This window comes from Ranitomeya variabilis, chromosome 6 (genome assembly GCF_051348905.1).
Source record: "Ranitomeya variabilis isolate aRanVar5 chromosome 6, aRanVar5.hap1, whole genome shotgun sequence".
NCBI lineage: Eukaryota > Metazoa > Chordata > Amphibia > Anura > Dendrobatidae > Ranitomeya > Ranitomeya variabilis.
This window is the reverse complement of record NC_135237.1, coordinates 423,269,508-423,281,589: the sequence shown is the minus strand read 5'-3', so window position 1 is coordinate 423,281,589 and position 12,082 is coordinate 423,269,508. Positions and strand designations below refer to the sequence as shown.

At 47.0% G+C, this 12,082-nt stretch overlaps 1 protein-coding gene across 1 annotated transcript in view; it reads left to right on the top strand.

Moving 5' to 3' along the window:
* USP14 (ubiquitin specific peptidase 14) overlaps positions 1-12,082 on the top strand; it is a 92,824-nt gene that overhangs the window by 30,829 nt on the left and 49,913 nt on the right. The window contains exons 8-9 of the mRNA XM_077270328.1: positions 329-409; positions 2,725-2,804. Of these exons, the coding sequence (XP_077126443.1) occupies positions 329-409; positions 2,725-2,804 (161 nt within the window). The remainder of the gene's footprint in view (positions 1-328; positions 410-2,724; positions 2,805-12,082) is intronic.

Below are 12,082 nucleotides of genomic sequence, written 5' to 3'. Positions count from 1 at the left end.
CAGGGGGAATTGCTGTTGGCCAAATGAGCAGTTTGCTGACGCTTCTTGAATGTGTATGGGCAGTTTCTGCATGGCTCCTGGCAGTCTTGAGCCATCATTCATTACTCAGATGAATGCAGTGGCCACTCTATGGGAAATGGGTAGTGTCTGATATCTCTGGAAGCGTCAGCTGTTTGCTGAGGGTCCAGGATGCTGGACCACAGCAGATCATGGTGGTTCCAAGGAGAAAGATGCAGCACGTGATGAGGCAAACCCTTTTAATATATTACCCATATGTCCTCTATTTGAATTGGTTGTTGAACTTGCATATTATGTTTTTATTTTCCAGGATGCTAATGAATGCTGGGTAGAAGTTATGCGGGTTCTTCAGCAGAAGTTAGAACCCATAGAAGGAGACACAGAAATGGAGGTAAATGCTCAGTAGGTGGCTTTTATTACTGCTCTCACTGTCTGTCCTTCCTTTTGGTCCTAATTTAGTTGCTTTGTACCCCTACAAAAAGTGTATATTTTGAAGCGAAGACGTTCACTACTGCCTTGATGTTTACGGCTCACTGTTTTATATTGTAGGCTGTTAAGTATTAACATGCCCTGGTCTATATCTAGACATGGTGCTGTATATAAATGTCTACAAGTCCAAGTTCACACTACTGTATTTTCATTCCGAGTGCTGTTTGAGATTAAAAAAAAAAGACAACACTCAAGCTAACATGCAGATGTGTTCGTTTTTTCCTCCCCCATTATTTTTTCACGGACTGAAGCTGCACTTAAGAAAAAATTTGCATTTTGCACTAATTTTTTTCAATGTGTCAGATGGGACTCCTCTATTCAGGCCAATTGGTGCACAAAAGGAAATGTTATTGCATATGGTGCCGCTGTATATAATCATTTTTATGATATGTAGCCAGGGCCGTATTTGCCACTAGGCACTTGAGGGCACGTGCCTAGGGCGGGACAATGCAGGGGGGGGGGGGGGGCGGGCGGCACCTGAGCAAGGTTGTGTTTTTTTTGTTTTGTTTTTTTTTTAAGTCGTGGGTCGTCCTGCCTGCCTCCCACCCACCCTCCTTGAAGACGATACTCACCCTGCTCCAGCGATGCCTGGTCTCAGCGTCTGCAGCTCGTCCTGAGTGAGCAGTGGTACCACTCATTAAGGTCATGAATATGCGCATATTCATGACCTTAATGAGCGGTATCACATGACCGCTCACGCAGGAAGAAGGTGCTGCGCCGGGAGTCGGGACAGAGCCAGTGTGATGTCGGCACGGCGTGGGAAAGGTGAGTATAGGGGACGGGGGGATGAAGGAGGACGATAAGCGGCGCCATGCAAGATGGGAGCGGGGGGGTTGAGAGATCAGCCATGCATACAGGGGGGGGAATATGAGCCATGCATACAGGAGGGGGGGGGATATGAGCCATGCATATGGGATGGGAGGGAGATGAGCCATGCATACAGGAGGGGGGGTCATTACAGTATTGAGCATCATGTGGGATCATTATACAGTATGGAGCATCATGTGCGGCCATTATACAGTATGGAGCATCATGTGTGGCCATTATACAGTATTGAGCATCATGTGTGGCCATTATACAGTATGGAGCACTGTGTGGACATATTTTTTTTGTTTATAATGTATATGAAACAGTGTGATCAGCAGTGCTAAATGGCTGTGGTTGGGATGTGGATATGGGTGTGACTAGTTGTGAAATGGGTGTGGTCAGAGGCGTGGCCTAAAATTTGCCGTGGCGCACTACGTGCGCCGCAAACTTTATACCTCCTTCCCTTCATCAAAAGTTGGGGGGTATGGTACCGCATTTGCCAGATCACGGCAAGTGCCGTAAATCCCATAGGGAATGAATGAGGCCGAACGCAGTGTTACTGTAAGTGATCCGTTACGCAGAAGATGCAGAAAAACTGCCGGATCTGCTGCAAAAGGCGACTTTCACATCAGCGATTCTTGCCAAAGTCACTGCCGATAGTGTCATACTCACCAAAGGGGGAGGCAGCACTAAAAGTGCCTAGGGCAGCAGAAACTCTAAATACGGCCCTGTATGTAGCTCTTTAAGTTTTGAAACTTCATTTAGTGTTGTAAATTTTTTATAACGTCGGTATGAAAACTGATTGCATGCTTATAACCAATGACAAAAAACTTTTTTTTTTTACAGATTTTCTGGATCAAACTTGTCTTTCTTTTTTTTTTTTTTTGGTATTTGCTCATGTGACAATATATTCTAGAATATAGTGACTTATCTGTATTTTAGCGGTAATTTATACCATGTTACTGGTTGTGATTTTGGAATGTGATGTTCAAATCTGTACATATGTTTTTGATTTGTGTAGACAGTCTATTTTTATTTGACTCGCTGTTATAGCGCCACCATATTCCACAGCGCTTTGCAGACAATATCGGCACTGTTACCATTGGGGCTCATATTCTAAATTCCCTATTAGTATGACTTTGGAGTGTGGAATTTGGAGACTGGAGGAAATGCATGAAAACATGGGCAGATCATACGGACTCCTTGCATATGTTGTCCCTGGTGGGATTTGAACCCAGGACCCCCAGCGTTGTAAGGCTACAGTGCTCATTGTCTTGCACCTTTTAATAAAAACAAAATGATCTGTGCAGAAATGTGCAAAATGATTCTGTAAGGTAGCTCATATTTCTATGTCCATTTACTGTCTTAGCAAAATAGTAGGATAACTAACCCTTTATCTTGTCTCTTTAGACGGAGTCTCCTGGCGCTGCTGCTGCACCAAAGAAGAAGAGTTTTATTGACCAGTTTTTTGGTATTGAGTCGGAATTGACGTATCCTTTTATAGCAAACATTAAACAAAATGACACTGAAAACAGTGTTGGAACTGTGAGGCTCACATCGAGGGCATGGAAACCATTTCTTTTTTATCTAGCATCTCCAGAGGTGCTTTACGTTATTCTTGTGCCATGCAGTAAATAGATCATGTTTGTTTTTTCCTTGTGGTACATCATATCTCGTTACTGATTTCATCTAGCCGCACTTCTTTCTTGGTCCGTGTCTCAGCCTGCTTTTACTTGCGTTATGGCCATTATTTCTGGTTGCGAATTAAATGTAGGGTGCAGAAGGTAATCTTCATTGAGCTGCATATACAGAGTACTCACACATTGCAGTTGTCATCTGACACCATCCTGATACTTTATTGAAGAAACTAAAATGGGTAACATTAGTCACTGACATTCTGAGTCTACATGGTGACGTTTCTGCCAGAATCCCCCTCTTCCTCATCTACTATATAATTGTCTAAGGGTCACTTCCGTCTTTCTGTCTGTCCTTCTGTCTCTCTGTCTGTCACGGATATTCATTGGTCGCGGCCTCTGTCTGTCATGTAATCCAAGTCGCTGATTGGTCGTGGTAAAACAGCCACGACCAATCAGCGACGGGCACAGTCCGGCGGAAAAATGGCCGCTCCTTCCTCCCCGCAGTCAGTGCCTGCTCCGTACTCCCCTCCAGTCTGCGCTCACACAGGGTTAAAGGCAGTGTTGACCGCGGTGTAACGCACTCGGTTAACGCTGCTATTAACCCTGTGTGGCCAACTTTTTACTATTCATGCTGCCTATGCGGCATGAATAGTAAAACGATCGAATGTTAAAAATAATAATTAAAAAAATCGTTATATACTCACCGTCCGTCGGCCCCTCGGATCAGGAACAGGCCTTTCCCGCTCCTCGCGACACTCCGGTAACCGGTCCATGCTGCGATCTCACAAGATGATGACGTAGTGGTCTCGCGAGACCGCTACGTCATCATCTCACGAGACCGCAATGCGCTCTTGAGACCGGAGCGCACGAGCATCGTCGGTAACCGCTTCGCTTGGATCCGGGGGCTCCGGAAGGTGAGTATATAACTATTTTTTTTTTTTTTTTTACCAGGGATATGATGCCCACATTGCTATATACTACGTGGGCTGGGCAATATACTACGTGGGCTGGGCAATATACTACATGGGCTGGGCAATATACTACATGGGCTGGGCAATATACTACATGGGCTGGGCAATATACTACATGGGCTGGGCAATATACTACGTGGCTGGGCAATATACTACATGGGCTGTGCTATATACTACGTGGCTGGGCAATATACTACATGGGCTGTGCTATATACTACGTGGCTGGGCAATATACTACATGGGCTGTGCTATATACTACGTGGCTGGGCAATATACTACATGGGCTGTGCAATATACTACGTGGCTGGGCAGTATACTACGTGACAATGTACAGCGTGGGCTGCGCAATGTACAGCGTGGGCTGCGCAATGTACAGCGTGGGCTGCGCAATGTACAGCGTGGGCTGCGCAATGTACAGCGTGGGCTGCGCAATGTACAGCGTGGGCTGCGCAATGTACAGCGTGGGCTGCGCAATGTACAGCGTGGGCTGCGCAATGTACAGCGTGGGCTGCGCAATGTACAGCGTGGGCTGCGCAATGTACAGCGTGGGCTGCGCAATGTACAGCGTGGGCTGCGCAATGTACAGCGTGGGCTGCGCAATGTACAGCGTGGGCTGCGCAATACACTACGCATACATATTCTAGAATACCCGATGCGTTAGAATAGGGCCACCATCTAGTGTTTAATAACCATGATCCAGCTGGACCGTTCTATAGGCACCAATTAGCCCTAATACAATCTCTAATTCCTAATGCATTCACAAAACTAGATCAGAACTTTATGCATATGTATAAAAGCTCCAGCCATAAAATAAGCGATCATAAGATGCAATAATGTAATGCTTCTCAGTTAATCATTTCAGTTGTAACGTTTTAATTCGGACCATCCAATAAATTTCCTGCTGCCGCAGCAGTTCCTTACTAGCTGTAATATCCTGAATAGTGGCAACCTCCTCTAACACTTGTCAATGTAATGCATTGAGTCAGTAGCCAAATTTTTATAAGATCGATTAGTAGATTTATTTCCATTCAAACGAATATTAACAAGTATAGAAGTCTGCCCTACATAACCTCGTCCACACCTGCATTTTAATAGGAATATGCAAATTTCTCCTTCACCTCATTGGGGGCACACAGACCGTGGGTGTATGCTGCTGCCACTACACAGACCGTGGGTGTATGCTGCTGCCACTAGGAGGCTGACACTAAGTGATACAAAAAAAGTTCTCTCCTCCCCTGCAGTATACACCCTCCTGCTGGCTCTCAGCTAACCACTTCTTGCTTAGTGTCCGTAGGAGGCACACGGACGGGTCGGCTAATCAGACCCAAAACTCTTTATTTTTTTACCTTTTACATTTTTGATTTTACTTTCTACAACGAAGGGGCGATGGATCCTTTCAAGGCTCCGATCTCCCCGAACCATCAACAGGTGAGCACGGAGATTGTCGCCTCTCCGTTTCCTCTCCTGCAACGTGGGATGCCACGAATGAGCTGATTCTTAGGGGCGACGGGCCCCTTCAAGGGCACCGATCTCCCCAAACCCTGCACGGACGAGCACAAGGAGTGTCCCCTCCACGTACCCTCTTCCCCAGCCAGGCCTATTGCCGGGCAACTGGCCCTGTCCACCCGGGGGCTGAACGCCGTGGATGTACAGAGGCCCCTCTCTATGGCATCCGAGCAGCCCCCACTGTCCCACCACTGTTAACCCCTTCATGACCCAGCCTATTTTGGCCTTAATGACCTTGCCATTTTTTGCAATTCTGACCAGTGTCCCTTTATGAGGTAATAACTCAGGAACGCTTCAACGGATCCTTGCGGTTCTGAGATTGTTTTTTCGTGACATATTGGGCTTCATGTTAGTGGTAAATTTAGGTCGATAATTTCTGAGTTTATTTGTGAAAAAAATGGAAATTTGGCGAAAAATGTGAAAATTTTGCAATTTTCACATTTTGAATTTTTATTCTGTTAAACCAGAGAGTTATGTGACACAAAATAGTTAATAAATAACATTTCCCACATGTCTACTTTACATCAGCACAATTTTGGAAAGAAATTTTTTTTTTGCTAGGAAGTTATAAGGGTTAAAATTTGACCAGTGATTTCTCATTTTTACAACAACATTTACAAAACCATTTTTTTTAGGGACCACCTCACATTTGAAGTCAGTTTGAGGGTTCTATATGGCTGAAAATACCCAAAAGTGACACCATTCTAAAAACTGCACCCCTCAAGGTGCTCAAAACCACATTCAAGAAGTTTATTAACCCTTCAGGTGTTTCACAGCAGCAGAAGCAACATGGAGGGGAAAAATTAACATTTAACTTTTTAGTCACAAAAATGATCTTTTCGCAACAATTTTTTTATTTTCCTAAGGGTAAAAGGAGAAACTGGACCACGAATGTTGTTGTCCAATTTGTCCTGAGTACGCTGATACCTCATATGTGGGGGTAAACCACTGTTTGGGCGCACGGCAGGGCTCGGAAGGGAAGGAGCGCCATTTGACTTTTTGAATGAAAAATTATCTCCATCGTTAGCGGACACCATGTCAGGTTTGGAGAGCCCCTGTGTGCCTAAACATTGGAGCTCCCCCACAAGTGACCCCATTTTGGAAACTAGACCCCCCAAGGAACTTATCTAGATGCATAGTGAGCATTTTAAACCCTCAGGTGCTTCACAAATTGATCCGTAAAAATGAAAAAGTACTTTTTTTTCACACAAAATTTCTTTTAGCCTCAATTTTTTCATTTTCACATGGGCAACAGGATAAAATGGATCCTAAAATTTGTTGGGCAATTTCTCCTGAGTACCCCGATACCTCATATGTGGGGGTAAACCACTGTTTGGGTGCACGGCAAGGCTCGGAAGGGAAGGCGCGCCATTTGACTTTTTGAATGGAAAATTAGCTCCAATCGTTAGTGGACACCATGTCGCGTTTGGAGAGCCCCTGTGTGCCTAAACATTGGAGCTCCCCTACAAGTGACCCCATTTTGGAAACTAGACCCCCCAAGGAACTAATCTAGATGCATAGTCAGCACTTAAAACCCCCAGGTGCTTCACAGAAGTTTATAACGCAGAGCCATGAAAATAAAAAATTATTTTTCTTTCCTCAAAAATGATTTTTAGCCCGGAGTTTTTTATTTTCCCAAGGATAATAGGAGAAATTGGACCCCAAATGTTGTTGTCCAGTTTGTCCTGAGTACGATGATACCCCATATGTGGGGGTAAACCACTGTTTGGGCGCACGGCAGGGCTCGGAAGGGAAGGCACGCCATTTGGCTTTTTGAATGGAAAATTAGCTTCAATCATTAGCGGACACCATGTCGCGTTTGGAGAGCCCCTGTGTGCCTAAACATTGGAGCTCCCGCACAAGTGACCCCATTTTGGAGACTAGACCTCCCAAGGAACTAATCTAGATGTGTGGTGAGCAGTTTGAACCCCCAAGTGCTTCACAGAAGTTTATAACGCAGAGCCATGAAAATAAAAAATTATTTTTCTTTCCTCAAAAATGATTTTTTAACCCACAATTTTTTCTTTTCCCAAGGGTAACAGGAGAAATTGGACCCCAAAAGTTGTTGTGCAGTTTCTCCTGAGTACGCTGATACCCCATATGTGGGGGTAAACCACTGTTTTGGCACACGTTGGGGATCGGAAGGGAAGTAGTGACTTTTTGAAATGCAGACTTTAATGGGATGCTCTGCGGGCGTCACGTTGCGTTTGCAGAGCCCCTGATGTGCCTAAACAGTAGGAACTCCCCACAAGTGACCCCACTTTGGAAACTAGACCCCCAAGGGAACTTATCTAGATGTGTGGTGAGCACTTTGAACCCCCAAGTGCTTCACAGAAGTTTATAACGCAGAGCCGTGAAAATAATAAATGTTTTCTTTCCTCAAAAATATTTTTTTAGCCCAGAATTTTTTAATTTTCCCAAGGGTAACAGGAAATATTTGACCCCAAAAGTTGTTGTCCAGTTTCTCCTGAGTACGCTGATACCCCATATGTGGGGGTAAACCACTGTTTGGGCACATGCCGGAGCTCGGAAGGGAAGTAGTGACGATTTGGAATGCAGACTTTGATGGAATGGTCTGCGGGAATCATGTTACGTTTGCAGAGCCCCTGATGTGCCTAAACAGTAGAAACCCCCCACAAGTGACCCCATTTTGGAAACTAGACCCCCCAAGGAACTTATCTAGATGTGTGGTGAGCACGTTCAACCCCCAAGTGCTTCACAGAAGTTTACAACGCAGAGCTGTGAAAATAAAAAATCATTTTTCTTTCCTCAAAAAAGATGTTTTAGCAAGCAATTGTTTATTTTCACAAGGGTAACAGGAGAAATTGGACCCCAATATTTGTTGCCCAGTTTGTTGTGAGTACGCTGATACCTCATATGTGGGGGTAAACCACTGTTTGGGCGCACGTCAGGGCTCGGAAGGGAAGTAGTGCCATTTGAAATGCAGACTTTGATGGAATGGTCTTCGGGCATCACATTGCATTTGCAGAGCCCCTGATGTGCCTAAACAGTAGAAACACCCCATAAGTGACCCCATTTTGGAAACTAGACCCCCCCAAAGAACTTATCTAGATGTGTGGTGAGCACTTTCAACCCCCAAGTGCTTCACATAAGTTTATAACGTAGAGCCGTGAAAATAAAAAATAATTGTTCTTTCCTCAAAAATTATGTTTTAGCAAGTAATTTTTTATTTTTGCAAGGGTAACAGGAGAAATTGGACCCCAATCGTTGTTGCCCAGTTTGTCCTGAGTACGCTGGTATCCCATATGTGGGGGTAAACCACTGTTTGGGTGCACGTCGGGGCTTGGAAGGGAGGGCGCACCATTTGACTTTTTGAACGCAAGATTGGCTGGAATCAATGGTGGCGCCATGTTGCGTTTGGAGACCCCTGATGTGCCTAAACAGTGGAAACCCCTCAATTCTAACTTCAACACTAACCCCAACACACCCCTAATCCCAACTGTAGCCATAACCCTAATCACAACCCTAACCCCAACACACCCCTAACCACAACCCTAACCCCAACACACCCGTAACCCTAAATCCAACCCTAATCCTAACCCTAATCCCAACCCTACCCACAACTGTAACCCCAACACAACCCTAACCCTATCCTTAACCCTAACCACAAGCCTAATCTTAACCCTATTTCCAACCCTAGCCCTAATTCCAACCCTAAGGGTACCGTCTCACATAACGATTTACCAACGATCACGACCAGCGATACGACCTGGCCGTGATCGTTGGAAAGTCGTTGTGTGGTCGCTGGGGAGCTGTCACACAGACCGCTCTCCAGCGACCAACGATGCCAAGGTCCCGGGTAACCAGGGTAAACATCGGGTTACTAAGCGCAGGGCCACGCTTAGTAACCCGATGTTTACCGTGGTTACCAGCGTAAAAGTAAAAAAAAACAAAACCGTACATACTCACATTTCGGTGTCCTTCAGGTCCCTTGCCGTCTGCTTCCCGCTCTGACTGAGTGCCGCCGTACAGTGAGAGCAGAGCGCAGCGGTGACGTCACTGCTGTGCTGTGCTCTCACTTTCCGGCCGGCAGACAGTCAGAGCGGGAAGCAGACGGCAAGGGACCTGAAGGACACCGAAATGTGAGTATGTACGTTTTTTTTTTTTTTTTTTTTTTTTACTTTTACGCTGGTAACCACGGTAAACATCGGGTTACTAAGCGCGGCCCTGCGCTTAGTAACCCGATGTTTACCCTGGTTACAAGCGAACGCATCGCTGGATCTCTGTCACAACGATCCAGCGATGACAGCGGGAGATCCAGCGACGAAATAAAGTTCCAAACGATCTGCTACGACGTACGATTCTCAGCAGGGTCCCTGATCGCTGCTGCGTGTCAGACACAGCGATATCGTATGGATATCGCTGGAACGTCACGGATCGTACCGTCGTAGCGATCAAAGTGCCACTGTGAGACTGTACCCTAACTCTAATTCCAACCCTAACCCTAAGGCTATGTGCCCACTTTGCGGATTCGTGTGAGATTTTTCCGCACCATTTTTGAAAAATCCGCAGGTAAAAGGCACTGCGTTTTACCTACGGATTTACAGCGGATTTCCAGTGTTTTTTTGTGCGGATTTCACCTGCGGATTCCTATTGAGGAACAGGTGTAAAACGCTGCAGAATCCGCACAAAATTGACATGCTGCGGAAAATACAACACAGCGTTTCCGCACAGTATTTTCCGCACCATGGGCACAGCGGATTTGGTTTTCCATAGGTGTACATGGTACTGTAAACCTGATGGAAAACTGCTACGAATTCGCTGCGGATCCGCGGCCAATCCGCTGCGGATCCGCGGCCAATCCGCTGCGGATCCGCGGCCAAATCCGCACTGTGTGCACATGCCCTAACCCTACCCCTAATTCTAACCCTAATTCTAACCCTAATTCTAACCCTAATTCTAACCCTAATTCTAACCCTAACCCTAGTAGAAAAAAAAATATATATATTTTATTTATTTTTATTATTGTCCCTATGGGGGTGATAAAGGGGGGTCATTTACTATTTTTTTTTATTTTGATCACTGTGATAGGCTATATCGCAGTGATCAAAATACATCTGAAACTAATCTGCCAGCCGGCAGATTCGGCGGGCGAAGTGCGCATGCGCCCGCCATTTTGGAAGATGGCGGCGCCCATGGAGAAGCCGGACGGACACCGGGAGGCCCGGTAAGTATGAAAGGGGGGTGATCGGATCACGGGGGGGGGGGACCGAAGCACAGGGAGGGGGGACCGGAGCACGGGGGGAGCGGACAGGAGGACGGAGGAGCGGACAGGACGACTTAGGGGGGCGGACCACGTAACGGAGCACTGGGGAGGAGATCGGTGGGTGTGGGGGGGGGACAGATTAGGTTTTCCAGCCATGGCCGATGATATTGCAGCATCGGCCATGGCTGGATTGTAATATTTCACCGTTTTTTTGGGTGAAATATTACAAATCGCTCTGATTGGCAGTTTCACTTTCAACAGCCAATCAGAGCGATCGTAGCCACGAGGGGGTGAAGCCACCCCCCCTGGGCTGAAGCACCACTCCCCCTGTTCCTGGAGATCGGGTGAAATTGGAGTTAACCCTTTCACCCGATCTGCAGGAGCGCGATCCCTCCATGACGCATACGCTGCGTCACAGGTCGGATTGGCACCGACTTTCATGATGCAGCGTATGCGTCAAAGGTCGGGAAGGGGTTAAACCTGATGGCACAAGGAGGCGGACTGTTCCTCTCCACCTCCCTAACAAAGGGATGATGGATTGAGGGTTACCCCTCTATCCCTGCTTCGTCCACGCTGCAGTACCCGACCTGCAGCAGTACCATAGCGTGCGTGTGCTTTCCTCGGCACTGAAACCCAGTTATCCGCGGCGGCTCCATGCCGGGACGCGCACCGATGGTGAGTGGATCCAGTCAGCGATGGACCTCTGCAGTGGGATATTCACATGCTGACATGCAGTCTCCGCTTCCGTGTGGCCCACCTCCCTGAGGTAACACTCCGGCCGGCTGCAAAAATTTAGCCCCCGGCTTCGGCGGATGTGTAGGCTGCATCCCGGATGCCGTGCCCGCACTATGGCGCGCTAAGGCGGCTCTGTTTACCTTTTCTGGCGCTTCTTCCCTGCAACGGGAGCGATCGCTTCTCTCGGCAACGCCCCTCTATTCTACCCCTGGTATTGCTCACGCCGGCTGCAGAAATCTAGGTCCCGGCTTGGGCCTATTCATGGAAGTAACTAGGCTCCGCCCATATCACATCTGTGGCTCCGCCCCTGAATTGCCACCTCTCACTCTCTGTGAGACTTCACCACTTCTGCAACTCCCGGTGGCCATCTTGGTCCACCCTGCCAACACACACACACGCTATGGTTTTGCATTAAAGGGGCACAACGACTCTGCAACCGGGTAAGGAAGTACTGCTCTCTTCCCCTGTATCTTCCCCCTGTGCTTAAAGACACATGTCCAGTATCTCCTGCCTGGTCTTAAAGGTACACGACCATTATTCCCTTGCCTTAGAAGTACACGACCAGTATTCCCTGGTCTTAGGGGCACATGACCAATATTTCTTGGTCTTAAAGGCACATGACCAGCATTCCCTGGTCTTAAAGGCACATGACCAGCATTCCCTGGTCTTAAAGGCACATGACCAGCATTCCC